This window comes from Trachurus japonicus, chromosome 1 (genome assembly GCF_045865225.1).
Source record: "Trachurus japonicus isolate A0001 chromosome 1, Traja_1.0".
NCBI classification, from domain to species: domain Eukaryota; kingdom Metazoa; phylum Chordata; class Actinopteri; order Carangiformes; family Carangidae; genus Trachurus; species Trachurus japonicus.
Window position 1 is genome coordinate 31,487,908 of NC_140907.1, and position 20,909 is coordinate 31,508,816.

At 42.5% G+C, this 20,909-nt stretch overlaps 2 protein-coding genes across 4 annotated transcripts; both read right to left on the reverse strand.

Annotated features, from left to right (window-relative positions):
* Positions 1-404: 404 nt before the first annotated feature.
* LOC146992297 (uncharacterized) lies at positions 405-3,682 on the reverse strand. Of its 2 annotated transcripts, none has more exons than XM_085785427.1 (3): positions 3,468-3,677; positions 2,392-2,662; positions 405-1,414 (listed from the first exon to the last, which is right to left on the reverse strand). In XM_085785427.1, exons 1-3 carry the CDS (start codon positions 3,551-3,553, stop codon positions 737-739), a joined length of 1,035 nt encoding a protein of 344 aa, XP_085641553.1. In that variant the 5' UTR covers positions 3,554-3,677; the 3' UTR covers positions 405-736. The 2 variants fall into 2 exon arrangements, with proteins under 2 accessions (XP_085641553.1, XP_085641558.1); XM_085785432.1 differs by having other exon boundaries at positions 406-1,414; positions 3,428-3,682.
* Positions 3,683-14,832: 11,150 nt separating this feature from the next.
* On the reverse strand, positions 14,833-19,665 carry atf4a (activating transcription factor 4a). Of its 2 annotated transcripts, none has more exons than XM_085785521.1 (4): positions 19,581-19,665; positions 17,944-18,132; positions 17,485-17,805; positions 14,833-16,737 (listed from the first exon to the last, which is right to left on the reverse strand). In XM_085785521.1, exons 2-4 carry the CDS (start codon positions 17,990-17,992, stop codon positions 15,719-15,721), a joined length of 1,389 nt encoding a protein of 462 aa, XP_085641647.1. In that variant the 5' UTR covers positions 17,993-18,132; positions 19,581-19,665; the 3' UTR covers positions 14,833-15,718. The 2 variants fall into 2 exon arrangements, with proteins under 2 accessions (XP_085641647.1, XP_085641640.1); XM_085785514.1 differs by having other exon boundaries at positions 14,833-16,740.
* Between the last annotated feature and the right edge of the window lie 1,244 nt (positions 19,666-20,909).

Genomic DNA, 20,909 nt, shown 5'->3' on the forward strand with positions numbered 1-20,909 from the left:
TGGGTTGCAAAAAAGCCGGCAGAGGAAGCAGCAGCAGCAAGGGAGGTGACGTCGGGCTAGAGCAGTTTAAATAGCGCGCTCTGAATGCAATTCCCCAATAGGAAGCAGCCACGTAGAGTCAGCTGAGCCATCAGCTGATCTGCACAGGTGATGACAGTTACGCTGTGCTGATTAAGAGTTTGACGTCATGGCCTGCCAGAACTAACGCTACGCTTAATTTTTTGGTGTGTCTTTTTGGACAATGAAAAGTGAGCCCCGTTCGCAACCGTCATATGGACATGCAGTGCTGCACGGAGCCCCGCTGTAACTCAGAGAAGACACGGATAACTCTGAAACTTCTCCCAGCCCTTAGTCGACATGAGGGTGAGTAGAAAATGAGTGAAATTTGAATTTTGGGTGAACTACTAAGTGATTGTGTCTGGGGACAGATTTCAGCGTCACAACCGATCATGATACAATCACAAATCTTCATCAGTAGTAGATCATAGTTGGACTCAAATTTAAAGCAGGTTTCAGGGACAGTGTGGTCTGAGCGAAGGTGTTGGGATCAATGTGTCCCAGTTTCAATGACTCCCGTCTGTCTCTGAACCATCTAGGTATAGTAACTGCCAGTGACGACACCTGTCAGTAATGTAACTCGACTCCTCTTTTTAGACTGTTTTCGGTTTTTCTTCTTGTTTCCTAACGGAGAGCGGACGTCCTGTCACGCTTCCTCTCGTATCAAACTTGATCAGTTTTATCTCTGAGTGATTTTAGTGTGGATCTCCTTCAGACTTTCCGGGCTGGCTTCAGGTCCGTCCTCCGAGGTCACGTACCCGGGGTATTTGGGGTAAAACTGCGGCGCTCTGGGTTCAGTGACATCATCATTTCCTGCCTCCGTTGTCGGCGGTAGAAACAGCGGGATCAGCTTGGCGTGAGCGTAATCGATCTCAAAACCCTCAAAGATGAGCGCCACCCCGCCGGCGGCGCCCAACCCGTCCTCGAGGAGCCGCGCCACCGTCCTGCTCGCCAGCACCAGTCCCTCGTAGTCCGCCTTCTCCAGCCTGAAGATGTCCGAGGTCAGAGGTCGGCGCGGGACCAGCACGGTGAATCCGGGGGAGTTGGGGAAAGGCGTGAGAAAGGCCACGTGACCCGCGTCGTCCCACACGCGCCACTGCTGCTCCTCCCCGCGGACGATGCGCGAGAACAGGCCGGGGTGAGCCGGGTCGGCGCCGAGGAAGCTCAGGTCGGGAGCGGCGCCCGGCGACGGCAGCTCGGCCCGAACCTTGGTCTGGAGTTCGGTCAGACGGGAGTCGCTCCACCGCGGCGCCGTCTTGGAGGTGCAGTACCCGGGGTCGAAGGCGTTGTGCTCCTCGTCTCCCGCCAGGTGAGGGCGCCACTCGGCATCCAGACCGTGAAGAGGAAGGACACGGATCTGTGGAAGAGGAGAAATACGGTCAACGATGGATTTTACAACGGAAAATCTGACTTTCACATTTGTCTTTTTTGTCTGTGGTGAAGTTTTAGTCCCATTCATGAGTTACATTCAGCTGTAAGAAACTGATGTTAAAGTACAACTAGAAAAAACATCTCCAAAAGGAAAATGTGTGTGAATGCTGAAAACAGCTGAATGGCATTGTTGAAGCAAAGCTGAAAAGGCTGACGCTGAATGTCTTTGAAATGCACCAATTAATAACAGACAGTAGAGAAGCCTAGGAGTTGACTTCCTTGATTTAATTTAGCTTATAAAGTAATATTTAAAAAAAAAAAGTGTTTTCTTGTTCCCAATTTTCCTCTTAGAAAGTCAAACAACTAAAATGATGGACAAACTATGAAATGAGCAAAGAATCAACGTGTTTTACCACATGCTTTTTCTTTAAATAAACATGCATGTTTTATGAATGAGAACATTCATAAGAGTATATTTCAATTTCAATTTGATTTTGAATTTATTTGTCACATATAAGTACAGTGAAATACTTATGTACCTTTAGTTGTTGCATAAAAGTACAAATGTATATACATAAAATATTTAAAAGCAATAGAGGTAGAGGTAATAGAAATTTAAATAAAATACAATAAACTGAGTGCAAATAACTAAGGAATAAAATAAGAAAAACAGAAAACAGGCAACCAGTAGTGTAATAAATTGTTATTGATGGTGCAAGTATATTGAAAGTAATAAGTATATACACAGATGCATAGGTGCATATTTTACTCTCACAAGGAGGAATGGGCATCACCACCTAAGATTCATGGGAGCTGTCATTCGTAACATTATTGATGACAGGTGAGAAATCTCTAAATGTAACCTGGTGGGCTTTTCTCTAAAAAATATATTTGATGTTAAATGTCTTTAAAACCTTTAAAACGTTGCCCTGGTTACATCACATGGTCTCATCTCCTCCTCACCTGGGCAGGTCGGTCTGGATGAGGTCGGCTGACCAGCGCACACCTCCGGACCCCCAGCCGCTCACACAGCAGCTCGGCCACGGCCCTCGCTCCCAACAACCAGGATAAAAACTCTGGCTCAGGCAGGTGGAAGATGCTTCGCCCTGGGACGCTGCTGCTGCTGCTGCTGGTCTCCATGACGACCGAGCCCGGGGTCCAGGGCCGGGGGTGGAGGTAGGCCACCAGCCCCTCTGACTCCCAGATGACGTGACGAGGAAGAGTGGACGACATCCTGCAGTGGAAAGTGGAAGTTTTAAAGTTCATCAGGGAGATAAAAACACAAATCCTTTTTAGTTTTTAGACTCTTCACCTTAACTTTACGCTCTGATAAAAACTTTTCTCTCGTTAAGACTCTAATCTGATGTTCAGTCTTATCTCGAGGTGTTTCTATAGTGGAATAAAATACTGTTAGATACATTAAAGAAAATGTGATATAACTCTTTAAATTACTTCATCTGTCAACTGTGCAGATTAGTATCTAGAGATAATCAGAGTTACTTCTAAATCAGATTTTAATTACTGATAATATAGATGACTGGTTTTGTGAATAATTTAAGTTTAAGTTTTGTCTATAAAACACCAGAAAATGTTTTAAACAGATCGACATCCTGAATCTGAACTTATTCTGTCACATTCGTCACATAAAGGATCTTAAATGACTCAATCAATAAATTAGTTATTGAGTTAATTTGCAGATTGCATCTTTAGATGCTGTGCAGAGGGAGCTTGTGATTTGTATCTGTACTCCTGTGACTCTTAATGCCACCAAAACGCAATAAAAATTAATATTACACTAAAACACAAGCTACCAAATCAAACCTATTAATGTTTTTTTCATTAGTCCAGATAATGATGAAATCCGGAAGTTTTATTGTGAAAAACCATGTCGCTTCCTTAAACAAAGTACTTTTTTTAATGAATGGAGTTTGGTACTCAGTCTGTAGGTTTTGTTTCCTGGAGTTAATGTTATTGATGGGGATCGATTGATCAGACCTACCTGCTGATAATGAACCTGGTGAACAGCATAAACAACAGACCTGAGATCAGCTGCTCGCGGCTCGAGGCGAAGTTTCGTGCAAAAAGCAAAAACAGCGAAGAACAAAGCGACGCCGGTCCAACACATGCGTCGGTGTGTTGACGGACACTAATCTGACATATTTTAGATTATTAGTTTTATATAAATCATTGATAAACGTGTCAGATAGTAGTAGAGTGTCTTTGGCTGCAGCTTCTCATCTCCAGTCTGACACCGCTGCTCCACTTCCGCCTCCCGGTCTTCTTCTGTGGTGTAAAGCGGTTCACAGCAGGAAAACATAACAAACATATTTTATTATTATAATAAAAGTTTATTTGTCGGTAGGATTTCCTCAACTTAGAGAAACCTAATGAAGCAGCACATGTTCAGTTTTAAAATTTTACCTATTTTATTACATGTGTTAGATTGAAAACAAACAAACAAAACAACAACAACAACAAAAACACAGCTTAAAGATCATTTATTGTTTCTAACTTTTGACTTCACCTAGATGATGGAGGTCTTGGAGGCCCAGGGATGTGATGTCATGTCACACAAAACGTAGCTAATTCATGATTTTCTTAATTTCATATTTTACACAGTGGGAAAGTCCCATTTCAAATGGCTTATGCTTTATTTAATGAGAGCTTTGTGCTGTTTTTGTAAATCCATTTTAAATGTTGAGTAGGCTATTAATGGGTGGATTAACATTGATGTAGATTCTTTTTACAATTCCTTTCCATCCTCATAATATGAAATGAAGGAAATACTTTATTACATTTCCTGCAACACCACACGTCCTCCATACGATGAAAATATTTAGTAGGCCTAGAATAAATTTAAAAAAGAAAAGAAAAAGCAAGCTAATAGGCTACCTCTAATGTTTACTCATAACAAATTAACAACAGGTGAGACCTCAGCACATTTGTCTAGAGCCACAGTGATCCTTATCCTATCTACTGAATTTGCAGTGTAGCTATCACATGACAAAAAACTTTCCTAACAAGAAATTGAATGGGTATTTTAATGCTAGAAACATTGCTCAACAGATGGCAACCACTAACCATGGATGCTTTAGTAAGTGGGCAAAAACATGCAAAACAACACAGGGTTGTATGTGCAATTATTTTGATTAAATGTGTTGACCTCTTTACAGTCAAAGTTTTTCCTCTCACGTCTCAGCCTCGACCTCTTGACATGATACATAGATGTACATACATTTAAAATCCAGGTTAAAAACATTTCTCTTTTCATGTGCTTATGGCTGAGCTCTTTTTAAGAACTTTAAACTTTATCTATTTTCTTTTCTTTTACTTGTTATGCTTCTTTGCTCTTGCTTTTAACTCTATGTTTAATATATACAATAAAAAAAAAAATTCATGCACATTGAGTTGCCTTGGTATGAAATGTGCTATATAGATGCCTTGCCGTAATAATCACATAGAAAGTCTTTGTGTGCAGTTTTACGTGGTGACACCAGGAGGCGCCCTCGAGCTACAGACAAAAGTGCAGGAAGCAGAAAAAGAGGCTCAGAAACACTTAGGCTAATCACTAATTTTAAAATAAAAACATTTCCACTCATATTGTCATGGATTAATCAGTCGACTCCGTTTCATCATATACTGTTCGTGTCGGTGGCGTGAATTCCTCTTTATCTCGGGTGGATTCTCAGAAGTGCTGTTACTTCCTCTTTCCACAGAAGGCCATCTTTAAAAAAAAAAAAAACCCCAGTCTGTATCTTCTCCTCTATCTCCGCCCTTTTCTCCACTTACTGCAGCGTGAAATGATTAAACACATTCACACTGTTGTAAATTAATATTGATATTATCTTTAACTGTCCATCAGTAGCTACCAACGCAACACTTCCTCTAAACTAAAACCTTCAGCAGCACTTTGGGGAAGTGAGGATCAGACAAAATGTCCTCACTCTCTGAATAACTTTACTTTACCAGTCCCCACAAAGATAGACAAACCAGATCACACACGTAGCCTACACACACACACACACACACACACACACACTACAACTACGATGTGTGTCAGAGGCTTTGGTAAACCTAATCTTCATTAAGGTCTGAGGTGAATGAAAGAAATACACTTAAAGCACAATAATAGATCTAGTTTAGTGATTGTCAATAACATGGTTAAGATAAGAAGATAAACATTCATCTCTTGGGTTTGCGTGTGCTGCTCTCACATGAGAAGACAACGAGGTAAAGTGAAGAAGGAAAGAAGGAGAAAAAAAAAAGAAAAAAGTGTCGTCCCACTTTCTGGGAGTAAATCTGTCTTCCTAATCTGCAGCCCATGACCTCAGTAATGAGCTCAGCTGCTCCGAGATCCTCTGTGGAGGATATCAGCTGAAGACCAGCACACCGACTCCCTCAGGGCCCGAGGGTCAGACCGGGTGAGGCACAGATACAGGGTTACAATATCCCAAATAAAAATCTGTATAGTTTTATCTACTGTATATCATTAATGTCATATCTAAAGAAAAGGGAGGTAAAAAAAGCCGCTCATTTGTGTAAATGACTCTTGCCTCAGTTTGTCTAGTTTCGGGGTCGCTTCCTGCTGCCGGACGGAGGTGTGAAGTGAAACACGCCGGCAGTAAAAACATTTACTGACACAGGTCTAAGAATAATTCAGCCCAGATGTGTAAAAGGTGACAGACAAACAAACAAACTGACCCACAAACAGGAACAGCTTTGTCCCTGCTGCTGTCTCCCTTTTAAATAAGTCCTAATGCACTTTGCACTTTGAGGTATACTCTGTGACTTGTTGTTACTTACCTATTTATTATTTCTATTTATTGAAAATGGTGTTTAAACCTATTTATTATCCCTTGTATCATCACTTATCTTATCTGCTTTTAATCCTGTACCCATGTCTGTTTCGTGCTGTGTGTTTTCTGTGTCCTGTGATGAATGTCTGTGAGATGCCCTCTCCTACTGCACAACAAATCTACCTACGGGTATTAATAAAGTAAAACTGAACAGAACAGCGACTGTGGGGGAAAAAATAAGAGCTCATTTGGTCAGAAAGAAACTAGAAACTGACCACAAGAAGACCAAACCACCTCTCATCTCATGATCTACAGGGTTGAATTAAATAAACTACCCGGAGAAACTGAGCTTTCATTGATTCTTTTAACACTTTAACCCCTCGTTGTAGTTTATGGGTGTGTGTGTACCCAGCTCCAGCTCCACTGGGTCATGTTGACAAAGGGCAGGATGTGTCATCCATGTTCACGTGTCACAGAGCTCAGCTACTGTTTCCATATTAATTACTTCTCCTTTTTTATTCACATTAGTTTAGCTGTCGTTACATTTTCCCTCCAAAGGCAACACGTCTGCTACACAGTGGTCTGATTACGGCTGATGTGAGTTGTCGGAGGGTCAATATCAACGTCGCCTTTGTCATTTTTACTGTGGAGAGAAATGATGTCATGTGTGGGAACTGGGAAAGTGTCTGAATCATAAACTGGAAAACGCTCTGAGCACCAGAAGAAAAACACTCAGCTGATGCCAAACTAAATATTAAAAGTCTGGTGGAGCAGAATGAACTTCATGCTGGACGACAAACATTTTTATTGTAGAGATGAGCTTTTTTATTATATATTTTTTTGTTCTAATTATTCATTTTATGCTGTATTGTGTTTATTTGTACCTACACTGAGAAGAAACTGCTGGGTTAAAGCACAACCTTTACTTTAAGAGGTATTGCACTTTGTCACTTCCCTTATTCATGCATAAACCTTATGCATGTTGGTCAACCTGAACTTCACCTCAGTTAGTTTGTGTTGTAATGTGACTGACATTATGTTATCAAAATAAAAAGAAGCAGTTAATGTTTTTAAATCTGTCTATATGTTACATTTGTGAATTATGACTCAGTATATTCAACCTAACTATGTATTAACAGACATAAGGCAGCACCTTTTATCGACCGCATATGAACTGAAACAGGTTTTTATTTAATATCACACTTCAGTGGAGGGAGTTTTCAACTACAAATGTAAAGTAAAGAAAAGTTTGTATACTGTAAACAGTAAAGTTGTGTATTCTTAAAACAACTTTTCGATGTGTAGGAAGATAAAATCCCGGACAAAGTCAGTCTGAAGTGTTTTTTGAAAGATCTGTGTGCACGTATTCAGTGTGTTCAGGGTTTTATTTTGTATATGTGGAGAGTTTCTTTGTTATTAAATGTCAAGGTCTTTGTGTGTGACAGCACACGTGGAATCAGCCGCTCTGCACATTGGAGTTGTAGCTCTGTTGGGTGTGTCAACATTTGCATGTAGAGATAAATCCCAAAGTCCACGGCTCGTTCTGCTGCAGCTCCCATTCGTATAAAAATAATGTGAACACCTGTAGGATTTGGCCGTAACGCATCATATCAATGAAACCACAGGTCTAATTTAGACCTGATTCATCCCGTCACGTGCTGGATGAATACTGTACGTGTTAATACCAGCCTGAGATAGACGTGCAAACAGGCCGAGCTCTGTGTCGGGTTGCTTATTGGCTGTGAGTGACTTACAGTAGGAAAACTATGAATAGTCCTGCTGCCTTACTAGGTTTCACTGCTGCGGCCAGCCAAAATACCACCGGGTCCTTTAATGTAACGTGTGAAGTCCAGCTGGACTCGTCTCCAGAGGACCGATGGGAGATCAGTCTGTACAAGGAAACAAGTCCATTTTGAAGCCTCGTCAAACCGGTTTTTACTGAACCAGCTTCGGGCGCTTGTTAATTGGCACAGATGTGATTTTTACAGAGCGGGAAACGAAATAAGAGGATGAACAACTGGAAGCCAGATAGAAGATAGATAGAAGTCCACACTCAGCTGCTGGTCAACTGGTACAACCAGCTCTGTCCTCTGGTTCAGTTCAAAATGTAGTGATACAGCATTGCTCCAAAAAAGTTTTATTTAGGCAAAGCAAGGCAATTTTACTTGTATAGCCCATTTTTGTCTCCAACTGTTTGTCTCAAAGGGCTTTATATAGCATCATAACAACATCCTCTGACCTTCGACCCTCACGTCGACTGAGGAAAAACTCCAGAGAAAACTCTTTTAACAGGGAAAGAAATGGAGAAACAGAAACTTCCCCAACCCAGGACGGGCAGACGTGAATCTAAAACTACACTGTTGCCCATAAAGTTGGAATAATTTTGTTTTCAGACAAATCCCATTTTGTTTTATTCCTGTTCTAAAGGTTAATTGTGGTTTAATTTCCACAGTGATTCTGTTTGGAAGAGATTGATCCATAGAGTTTTTGGAAAGAAATGCACTTTATCTATCAAGAATAAATCACATTATCACAATCATTTCATAAAAAGAGGTAAAACATTTTATTCCAACCGTGTAGGTTTAAAATAAATTAATCCAGGTTTTACATTCTAACTTTCTCTGTTGCATCATTTCAAATGGATTTATAAAACCATGTCATGTAGTTAGACTGAGATTAATCAATACAGACAAGTGTGCATATCAAAATAAAAATTTAAAAAATGAATTTGTGAGTAAATATATAAAGAAATCTGGACCTAGAGAATATAAAAGAGTGTTAAAGGCTGCTTTTCTAAAACAAGCATCACATTGTTGCTATAAGCTAAAAAAATGTGCTGACTGACTGAGCAGAAGAGCTCAAATTTTATTATCCTCTCAGAAAAACTTGTTGACCCTCGGGTTCAACAGTTTCTCTTGTCCGTCTCCAACAGCGACCTAAAAGATCCACCTTCAACATAAACTCAGCTGGGTTCAGTCTCAATTTCTTTTCTTTGAGGAACCCGATTTTGGTCGTTCCATTTTCAAAAAACACAACCATTGTTGAAGTTAAATCTCTTCAACTCGCTGTTTAAAGTTGATACAAGATCACAGTTTAAACTGGAGCTTAAAAAGAGGTTTAAATTTAGTCTTTTAATAGTTTTAAACTAGTTTGGCACGACAACCAATGACCAAATGTGGTCGGTGCAGTTCAACCTCATGATTTGAAACCTAATTTGTAGTTTCATTATCGTCCACAGCTTCGTGGTTTGATCCAGATCAGTCACGACACTAAAAACCAAACATCACAGTGAGCATCAGGAGTGTCGGACCTCTGACACACACACACACACACACACACACACACACACACACCAGGCCTCCACTTTAAAGTTTCACAGCCACAAAGCCGCCTGTTGTTGATGTATGTGTGTTAAAACAAAGCTTCAGTTCAGACCAGCCTCATGGCGTGAGACACATGACTGCACACACACCACTAAACAGATTCTCTTCGTTCGCCTTCGTCATCTCTTAATTGGGAGGAAAATGAGGCACCAGCAGCAGCAGCAGCAGCAGCAACGACTGCGACTGAGCCGTGGAAAATGAAACGAGGTGAATGAAACCGTCGTGATCCTGATTATTTACTACGGAGCAACGGAGGAATGTGACGGGACCAGAACAGAGTGGGTGTGTGTGTGGTTGATTCGCCTGGAGACACCACACCTGCAGAGGAAGGATTAAACTACATACTAGATCATTATAATGACTATATACAAACTCCTCAGCCTGTGAAAGGATCTCTGTGTGTGTGTGTGTGAAGCATGTTTGAGGCGTTGCTCACAGAAACCAGACTCCACACGCATGTCAAACCTCAGCTCTAAGGTCACGTCTCACGTGGCGACGCTACATACTTTCAAAAACCTGTTCTCCCTGCAGAGAGAAAACTCTTCTGCTTCAAACGTTTCAGATCTTTTAAGATTACTTAAGATGTTAGACGATAATCTGGAGCTGTGACTACGACCATGAGGTGTTGTTAGGATTCAGAAATGCACACACACGGTTCCAGAGAAGTCAAGGAAAAATGTGCTTTAAACTAAGGAGGTAGTTTAGAGGCCGTGGGTTGTAATTAGCGTACAACAAGCGTACAATTGAAATGTTGCTCAGAGAGGATGGCGTGTGATGTTCAGTGCTGCTTTTGTTCAGGAAACTACTACCAGTCTGTGCAACAACTCTATCCAAATCTATACGACATATAAATGCAGAAATATTTACTATAAACAGTCAGTTTGAACAGTACAGAGCTGTTGAAAGGTGAGAAAAAATAAATAAAACTAAACTTACTCAGTGAAAACAAGCAAAGAAAGTGTTGAAGAGAAAGAAATACATGTTGAGTTAAAGGGATAGTTCAACATTTTGCCCATTGCCATAATCCCTATATTAAAGGACAATTCCGGTCGAATTCAACACGGGGGTGTATTTTCATATCATTTTAGGTCTAAAAGAATGAATCTGAAGATTTTCAGTTTAATCGCTCCTGTTTTGCGGTAGCTGCGTATGTCCGCGCATCGCCACGGCAGCAATGAATGGGAGTGGATGTAAGTTCCGCTGTTTAGGCTGTTTCCAGCCCTCAAAGCCGCAATTTTTTTCCACAGACAGCGTCAGATGGCGACTCAAACATGCACCGAGAAGTTTATTTACTTCAACAAGCCGACATGTTTGTAAAACTAGATCTAATTCAAAGTCTCCCGGAGTCTCGCGCGAGACCCAGTTGCCGTGCGCGGTGTGTTCAGGAGCAGTGGGAAAAGCTACCGTTGTGTCATAAACACAGGAATATCAACTCTTGACTTGCTTCAAGTAAAAAAAACTTCTCGGCGCATGTTTGATTAGCCACCTGACGCTGTCTGTGGAAAAAAATGTACACTTCAAGCAAGTAAAGAGTTGATATTCCTGTGTTTATGACACAAGCGGTAGCTCCGACTGCGCCTGAATACACCAGCACTGCAACTTCGGGCTCGCGCGAGACTCCGGGAGACTTTGAATTAGATCGACTTTTACAAACATGTCGACTTGCTTGAAGTAAATAAACTTCTCGGTGCATGTTTGAGTAGCCATCTGACGCTGTCTGTGGAAAAAAATTGCGGCTTTGAGGGCTGGAAACGGAGAACTTACATCCACTCCCATTCATTGCTGCCGTGGCGATGCGCGGACAGACGCAACAACCGCAAAACAGGAGCGATTAACCTGAAAATCTTCAGATTCATTCTTTTAGACCTAAAATGATATGAAAATACACCCCCGTGTTGAATTCGACCGGAATTGTCCTTTAACAGTTTAAGGAGTAGGTTTGTTACCTTTAATTGTCGGTGCAAGCTATTTTTAGAACGGCGGAGCAGAGCCGCAAGCTGCTCAGAGCTATACAGAGGCTCATGGGTTTTTTTGGTTTCCCTCATCAAACTCATCAAATACCCAATCCAACAACTCCAAAACGCTCTGGTGGACAAGTTGTGACCTGCACATTCACCACAGTATGAGATAACGTTATGAACAAATCTGTCTGGTAACGTTCTGTTATTATCTCATAGCGTGGTGAATGTGCAGGTCACAACTTGTCCACCAGAGTGTTTTGGAGTTGTTGGATTGTGTATTTGATAAGTTTGATGAGGGAAAACAAGAAATCCCATGAACCTCCGTAGCGTAGCTCTGAGCAGACTATAGAGATTATGGCAATGGGCAAAATGTTGAACTATCCCTTTAAATGTAAAAGACCTTCTAAAACATATAAAAGAGTGGATTTGGGAAAAAATCTTTCTAAAAGCACATATAAAGATTTAACCATGTCCTGTTTGTCCAGACAATAATCAATTGTAAAACTGACTGATACATTTTAATTAGTGGATAAAAAGCAAATGAGACCAGACTCTATACTCTTCTTTTTTCTTTTAACAGCTACACATTAAACAGTGATGATAAGAAACTTCATGTCATTAATCATCATCATCAATAGAACAATGAATCTTCTCCAGCAGTTAATTAGCAGCCTCCATTGTAAAAAGTTTATCTTTCAGCTTTCAGCTCTTTATTATCGTCGTGTGTCTTTTAGCTTCACGACTCCTCTTATCTGAGTGTGTTCAGGAGGACACGGCCTCACTACTGAGGAATCCGTCAGGGAGGGGTGAGCACGCAAATGTGTGTGTGTGTGTCGGTGTGTGTGTGTGTGTTTAAGTGGTTTTACTGCCAGGACTAAATTTACACAGCTGCTTGACACTGGTCGTCATCAAACTGAGCTGTGAGCCTCTGACTCACACACACAAACACACACAGACGGTTGTTTTACAGTTTGGGGGTCTGACTTCATTCAATCCCATCATGCATCACCTTTATAATCTGATTATAGCCAATACTCGTCGCCTTAAATGTCACCACAGAAACCAGTTACACACACACACACACAGGGCGGTTGTTGGTTGTCGATGGAAACGTGTGTGTAGAATAGATCTCTTCATCTTCAGACCAAACTACTACAGACACAACTTCCCCTCCTCCTCCTCCTCCTCCGTCTGACACCTGAGAGACGAGCGAGTGTCGTCTGGTTTCACTATTACAAGGACCTTCCCATAAAAACATCTGCCCAGCTGTTTCTCCCCCTCCTCACCTCCTCATCTCACCTCCTCTCCTCCCCCCTCGTATCTCTCACTTCCTGACAGAAACTAAGCTGTAGTTTAAGTTTCGACTTCTGTTGGCAGCAGGAGGATGTTTAACGTAAACTCACTCTCTCAGTCTTTATATGACACATGACATTTAGTAAATACCAGGGTTAAACTAACCCCAAACACTCGGGCGTTTTTCTCCTGCGGTCGATCGAGCGGCTTCATTTCACTTGTCGTGTTTAATTTCTATGACACATCAAACAAAACTCAAGAGCCGACTGACTCACCACACTTACACACACACAGGGAGGATGTAGTATGTAAATACTGGTGGAGCTCAACTCTGCTGAGCTCAGTGAAACCTCCGCAACATGACACACAACTTTTTTTCTTTTTAAATTATTGTTAAGTGCTGTTAAGTGCTTGTTGGAATAAACTTTTCTACTTTAACAGGTTCCAAACCTGATTAAGTAGAGTTTAATGACTGATGAATTACAAACACATACATGTATTAATGATAATGCATAATTGCATGATTTTATAATTAATTTTTATTTCATTTTAAACTTCACACCTGCACTTTAATTTATTTTAACTTATTTTATGGTATGTCCCGGTGCTGTATTCATTCTGTGCTCATTTGTATGAATGAAAGTGTGGCAGTTACGTGTTTGAGACTGTTATCTGTTTGTGATGAGCTCTCTGACATCTGAATTTCCCTGTGGGGGTGAATAAAGTTTTACTCTACTCTAATGGTGAAAACGTAGTTAATTGACACATTTTCTCAACATTTTCTGTCATTTTTAAGCAGTTTAATTGAATTCAGTTACTATGAGTTTGATTTAACCCTGTGGTTTTCCTCTTTTTCCCGTTAAGTCAAAAACTGGATCCTAAGGAATCAGTCCTGTCAGCATTAATCTGAAACCTAAATTATTTTTAACTTAAGTATTTTAATAACTGTATGTTCCTATTTCCTTCTGTTATGAAATATGTTTTGTACCTGAATGTTTGTGATGTTAGTGGGTGTATATATGATGTTTGTTTTGTTATGCAAGTTGGCAATTTTTTATCTTTTTATTGTTCTAACTCATCAGCCCAGCGACTACGGAAGCATCTCTTCTCATTTTGGGACTAATGTTACTTTGTACATTGTCCCTGATACAAATAAACGTATTAAACTAAACTCTGTGATGTTTAGACGTCCATGAAAAAGGTTTATTTATTACCTATTATTAAGTGTCAGCACAATAAGTGCGATCGTGTTGATCGAGCAGCTTCTTCTCACTTGTAGTGTTTAATTTCTTTGACGCATCAAAGAGCGGACTGACTCGCACACAGGGAGGATGTAAATACTGGTGAAGCTCAACTCTGCAACATGATAAACAACTTTTTTCTTTTTGTTTTTCATTATTTAAGTGATAAGTTGCTTTTTGGAATAAACTTTTCTACTTCAGTGGCATCCAAACATTGATTTTCTATGTTGGTAGATGTAGATCTTTGATTATTTCATTATAAAACACCTACATATATTAGTGATAGTGGTGAGATTTCACTTTGTCTGAAAACGTAGTTATTCAATCCTAAACTTATACTCTTATCAAAAAGAGCCCTACGTCCTGTTTGAACATGAACATTGATAGTGTTTGATTTATGTCAGAATATTTTGATTTTAAACTCTTAAATGTCCATGAAAAAGGTTAATTTATTTGTTATCTATTATAAAGTGTTAGCACAACTCTTTAGGAGACACAATTATGGATAATAGGAAACATTTTCTGTCATGTTTGAGCAGTTAAATTAAATTAAAACTAGTATTTATTTGATTTGAACCTGTGCTGCTTTTACTTTCTGTGTTAACATCCATGAAAAAGTGTTATTTATTAATTTATTACCTATTAAGTGTTGGTACAATAACTGACTGAAATTGGACCAATCATTACTGCTAGATATCAGTTGGAAAAAGCACACTACACATGTCACATATTGAGTACTGATAGATATTTATTAGAAAAAAAAAAAGGAGTAACGCAGTTTTTTTTACAAGCCAAACACCTGCTGTGCTAAGGGACTGAGCTACGAGACATGATCAAGTTTTATCCAGCATTAAATAACAAAAAGCCACAAATCGGCAAAGCAAAAAGGAGGAGAGGAAAAAAAAACTATATACACAAATGGAAAAAAATAAAGAAATAAAAGAAAAAAAACATGTCATCAGTGTAACATCAAGAATTCATGAGGCCCCTTTCTGGACTTGAAGCTGTTAAGAGGAAGATCAGAACTGGGTTAAAAGGGGAGTGGGTCAGAGGGGGGGGTAGGTGGTTTCTTTTCTTTATCCTGAAGCTGATCTGGGGTCTGTCTATTAACTGGTGTTCGGAGTGTGAGGGGGGGCGGGGGGATCTCTCTGTGGTCAATAATGTGTTTTTACGACGACTACCGGGAGCTACGGTGGTTTGGTTTTGTTTGTTTTTTTTAAGCATGCCTAATCTACAAAGAAGACTAATAAACGCGCCCTGCCTGCTGCTGTTTGGACTTGGACTCCTGTGTGTGTGTGTGAGGCGAGGCGAGGGGCGCACACGTTGGGAATCGAACAGGGGACTGGGAGACAAGCATGTACAGATGCTTCACCTGACGACCTCCCAGCCGCCCCGCTGCCGCGACACTACGCTACGCTAATAATCTCAACTTCCACAGACGCTTTTTTTTTCTCTCTCTCTCATCAAGCCGATCCTTTCTCCGGTGACTTTCCTGAACATCCAGCGCCGCACGCCGCTCTCATCTAATCTCTTCTAATCTCTTTTTTTTTTTTAAAACAAAAACTTAAACTGCATGTGAGCTCTGGAGCTAGAAACGCGGCCGGCCCTCGCCCCCGTCACGCCACCGGGCCGGTTTTGCCGCGGCGGTGCTTGCGGACCTCCTCCATCAGGTCCTTGAGATACTGGATCTCTCGGCTGATGGACTCGGCCTTCTCCGCCAGCTCCTGGTTCCTCCGCTCCAGGTCGTCGCACTCCGAGTTCAGCTGATCCTGCTCCACGCGCTTCTTCTGCCGGTAGCGAGTGGCCGCCGTCTTGTTCTGCTCCATCTTCTTCAGCTTCTTCTCCACCACCCGCGGAGCGCCGGACGCCGATTTGACCTTGGGGGCTTTGGCCGAGGGGGAGGAGGAGAGGGAGGCGTTGGGCTCGGGCTTGGAGTACGGTTTGGTCCTGGAGGATCCAGCTGCTGCCGGGGACGACGGGGTCGGTGGGGGAGAGGGGACGCGCGGCGGCGAGCTGGCGACCGACTCGATCCCGGAGTCGTCTTCGCAGTCGCTCGATGGCGGAGAGGTTTTGATGGACGGCGGGTCGGGCAGGGACACGAGGGGGGGCTCGTCTTTGTTGGTGAGCACCACCACGATGTGAGCGGTGGGGATGGACAGCACGATGGGCGCCACGGCGACGGCGGCGGCGGTCTGAACCGGCGCGAGACACGTGGTCGTTTTCTCTGCGTCCGCCAGCGACACGTCCACTTCGCTGCCCAGCTCCAACGTGAAGGCCTGAGGGGAGGCGGGGGAGGGGGAGGGGGGCTCCGTCTTCATGTCGACGACCTCCTCATCGGGAGAAGTCTCCGTCTCCGTGGCCTCGGTAGACGGAGGAGGAGGGGGGAGCTCCAGGGGGAGGGGGGGGATGTCGGCCAGTGACAGGCCCAGCTCCAGGCCGTCGCCGGGCGCGGGGGGGATGGTCGTCGTGTCGAAGGTTTCTAGGTCCAGATCCATGTGGGAGTCGAGCGAGGCCAGGAGATCCTCGGGGGAGCCGGGGGAGTCGTCGGATGAGCAGGAGCCGATGAGCGAATCCAGGTCGAACTCGCTCAGGTCGATTTTCTCCGACATCCAATCCATGCCTGCGAAGGCATCGTCTGCTGACGAAGGATGAACTCGTTAATATTTAATAAAAACGCAGAAGAGATACAAACAACTCAAGGCGCTCCCTTCTGATCACATATCAAATATTTATCATCCTGCTCATCGTCTTTGTAGCAACTTAATGAATTATGACCTCACTAATTAATGTTTCTAAACCCTGACATGAGAGATGAGACGTGAACAGTCAGTGCAGCAGGAAACTTCACACGTAGAAGTTACGCCAAGACGCACAAGTTCACACCTGCACTGGGGATTAATAAATGTTCATTAACGGCCACTGCACCTACACTGACTGTTCACAGTGTCTTACAACAAAACCTTCACTTTTTAAATGTTCACCAACACTGCACGTTTTTAAATGTGTTGAGCAAACGAAGGAACAAAGTGTTCAGCTGAGGTTTTGCATCGAGGACACGCTGCCTGCGGGGAAACTTTAAAACGCTTCACTGACAGAAAACCTGCCCATATAACACGTTTCCTGAAAGCAATTAACATTCCCAACTTCACAGTCACCTCCGACGGCGCTGGAGACTTTTCTCAGTCCTCAGTTTCTCCCGTGAAACAAAATCACTGACAGAAGAATGTGCTTCCAACTTAACCTGCACTTCTACTCCGTCACTCGTCTTCCCTAAACTCCATTTAAGTCGCCTGTTCTCCTTCTACGTCCTCTGTTTTTAAATAATTCAACCCCTAAGAGTTAGCTTTTTAAAAACATGTAAGAAATCTGAAGTCTCTCTCACCTTTGCCATCATCTGCTCCAACGTGGGCGTCGAGCAGATCGCTGGCACCCAGCCAGGGGAGGGACAGCGAGTCCACTCCGGCCTTGGTTCCCAGGAACAAGGAGGGGTGGGTGGGAGGAGAGGGAGAGGGAGGTGGAGAGGAGGAAGAGAGCGGGGAGGATGATAAGGTCTGGTAAGGGGACAGGGAGGATGCGTAGGAAGAGAAAGAGAGGGGGGGCGAAGCTGGTGCCTTCCCCTCTAGAGAGGAGGAGGGAGAAAGAGCTTCTTCTTCATCTTGGTCCAGAAGGGGCCCCATGGGGTCAGCCGTCAGAAACGAGGGCCCTGTGGACAAAGACTTCGTCAATAAACATCTAACTTCACGTTACAGATTTATAACGCTGTGTAATCAACAACAATTCCCTGTAAACATCGACTGTTTGTGGTTGTGCTTTAGAAACGTGTGTCATCAACAACACTAACCTAAGTACAGGGCCTCCACGTCCTCCAAGGCCAGCTGGGAAAGTGTCATGGCTGCTGCTGGTCAGTTGTAGCCGTGAACGAGTGAATGGAAACAACAAAGGTGAGTCCGATGACGTTATCGACGTTAAGTCGAGAGGTTCGGTCCTGCTGTCGACGGCAGCAAAGCTGAGGGTGGTTGCCGAGAGAGACCTGGGTAAAAGGAGATAACAAGCAGACAATGGGATGAGGATGGAGGGAAACAACTCAAGTTTTGAGTGTTTAGTGTCAGTGTCCACAACCAACGTAAAACACAACATTAAATACATTTTAATCATAAATACAGAGCGCTGGCACCAACATACTGAAACCCTGTGGAAACATTATGGAAACCATACGCAGAACAATCTTAATCTTACCTCCTTTTTATCATTAGGGCGATTAAAAACCCAAATCTGATCTTATTTTACTTTACCACTAAATGTTTCTGTTTTTAATCGACTCATCTTGCTGATTGTCAATTAATTTCTAATGTGATCTTATGTTACTTGTACTTTCCTCCAATACTGTATACCTGACATGTTGATTGTGTATTTCTACTTCTTTGTCTACCTCAAAATAAACATTATAATAATATGTGTATATAAAAGCTCATACCTCATAATGCTTATACAATTACAACAGGGCTCCAGACTGATTCAGAAATGACTGAAACAGCTATACACTTCCAGATTGTAACAACCCCAGACACAAACAGCGCTTATAACTTTCTAGTTAATGTGCGCGTGCGCTGTAAAGGCTTTAAACCGCCCGTCTCGTGCGTGGTGGGGGAGGAGGAGGAGGAGGAGGAGGAAAGGGGGGGAGGGGGAGGCTAATTTTGGCTAATCTGCTCCTACTGAAGAAGTGTCACAACGCATTTGATGGCAAAAGGCCCCGCCCCCTCCACCTCCACCGGGGGATAACATTTCCTAATTTGGTCATGCTTTGGGTCGGTGGCTCCGCCCACCTCCGTTGTGGAAGTGGGAGGGAGGGAGGGCAACCGCCATTTTCATCGCATCACAACAGAGCGGAGCGGCGCCATCTGTTCTGGGGCTGAGAGAGAGAGTGAGCGAGTGAGTGGGAAGGACGATCCGCGCCATTTTGGACACGCCACGTTGTCAAGAGTTTTATACACAAACACAGCCAATGTCGGGCGAATAAAAAAATAATTAAAAAAGACAGACAGTTGTTGTGAAATCAATCCATTTGGGCGTTAAATGAGCAACAGTGTGTGTTGACACAACTGGAAACATCGCCAACAACGCAGGCCTTAGTTTGGACATAACTAGAGGACAAAAACGGCTAACAACACTACTAACACAAGGCCGACTGACTGGGTGGATGGGACTCCCCCGCAGCTGATGGCACTTTGTAATCCGACACTGGCATAACAACTGTTAACTCACATGCTCAGACACAGCTGTCAAATTCATCGCCAGTCCTCTTTAAAAGAATAATAATAAAATAAAATACACACTTTTAAATGCGATAAATCGTTTGCTCAACAGGTCAACTGTCAACTTTTATCTACACCAACGGTCGAGCTAAACATTCCAAACCGTTAGAAACCGGACAACAGGAGTTTAAAAAAAATTAACGTTAATAAAAATAAAAATACTTACGCCATTTTGCCAGAAATAGCCAGTGCACTTAGCCGTTGCACTGCCGGGTTGTTGCCGCTGCAAGGGTAGCCGCCGCACGCCTTTAGACTGCCATTTTAGCGCGGGATTAGCAACCAGCACGGAGGAGGAGAGCCGATATTCCTGTGTCTGTGTGTTGTATGTGTCTGTTGTGGAAACGAAGAGCGAGCGGAGGGAGTCACTGGTGGTTTTGTACTGAGCCGAAGCACCGCCGAGTGTATTCCTCCGCCCTGCGTGCCACTCGCCACTCCACGACGAGGGCGTTAGCATAGCAAGCTTGGCGTGGGTGGGTGAGAGGAGAGGAGTTTCCGTTTTAACAACAGTGAGTGTGGGTGATTTACAATTACAATAACGAGCGCCAACCCAGCTCAGATGAGTAATAGTATAGTCGTAGTAGTAAACCAAACCGCCAACTCCCCTCCATGCCAGCCGACAGCGATCACTCCGCCCCGGTCTCGGCGTTGATTGGCTACAACAGCGATAAGTTAGATCCATATGGAGCTTTAAGCACGACTTCCTCCCTACGTCAAATATAGGTCAAACGGAAAATGTAAACATTGAGTAGGAAGACACTATTTTGGGTCTGTCATGTGCCTTTTGAAGTCAAATACAAACTTCAAACATATATTACGTAATAACAATTGACAATGTTTTAAAAAAATCGCAAGTCTTACATAAGCATTTGTTTTATTTATTTTATTGAAGTTCCAATTCCCACGTTTTTAGCATGTCCCCCATTCAGTGTGATCTTAAACAGTTCTTTTAACACGTGTTGACTTTTTTTGCCTACATTATCTTGCACCCTGACACAAATCTTAATTCTTTTTTTATATGTAATATGCCATTATATATTATATTTATAATAACGTAATCCTTGTTGTCTGGAACTCATCCTTTTGTCTAGATTTAAATGCTTTGTCTTGGTTTAAGCACTGTGGACAATTGAGTTCTAACAGCCTAAAGTAATAAGGAAATCACAATCACATGTGTCACTTAAATTGTATTTCTAGCCTTTCTCATTTTGTGGCATCAAATAATGTAGTCGTGTATTAGCTGTTGATATGTAAGGACATCAAGTTTATTTAAAATTTATTGCTGCTGGTGGATAAACCTCATGAACCCAACAATGCCTCAACCCGGGCCAAGATCTGGACTGCCCTCTGGTGGTTAGCTCCAAGTATTAAAAGTTTACATTTTTACAAGCTGTCATACATTTCTTTATCACATCAACAAATCATGAACATAACATTGATATTAGTGCGTGAATATCTGATGCTTAACTAGCCTATTGATTAGCCTACTTTAAGAAAA

What these genes read in the sequence shown, in the direction of transcription:
- atf4a (XM_085785514.1), bottom strand. Translation starts at nt 17,992, where the DNA reads ATGACACTTTCCCAGCTGGCCTTGGAGGACGTGGAGGCCCTGTACTTA. An exon ending in CGTGGAGGCCCTGTACTTAG is followed by an intron (nt 17,806 to 17,943) that starts GTTAGTGTTGTT and finishes CTTTGTCCACAG; the next exon opens with GGCCCTCGTTTCTGACGGCT. An exon ending in TGGAGCAGATGATGGCAAAG is followed by an intron (nt 16,741 to 17,484) that starts GTGAGAGAGACT and finishes ATCCTTCGTCAG; the next exon opens with CAGACGATGCCTTCGCAGGC.
- LOC146992297 (XM_085785427.1), bottom strand. Translation starts at nt 3,553, where the DNA reads ATGTGTTGGACCGGCGTCGCTTTGTTCTTCGCTGTTTTTGCTTTTTGC. An exon ending in CCGCGAGCAGCTGATCTCAG is followed by an intron (nt 2,663 to 3,467) that starts GTCTGTTGTTTA and finishes TTTCCACTGCAG; the next exon opens with GATGTCGTCCACTCTTCCTC. An exon ending in ATCCAGACCGACCTGCCCAG is followed by an intron (nt 1,415 to 2,391) that starts GTGAGGAGGAGA and finishes CCTCTTCCACAG; the next exon opens with ATCCGTGTCCTTCCTCTTCA.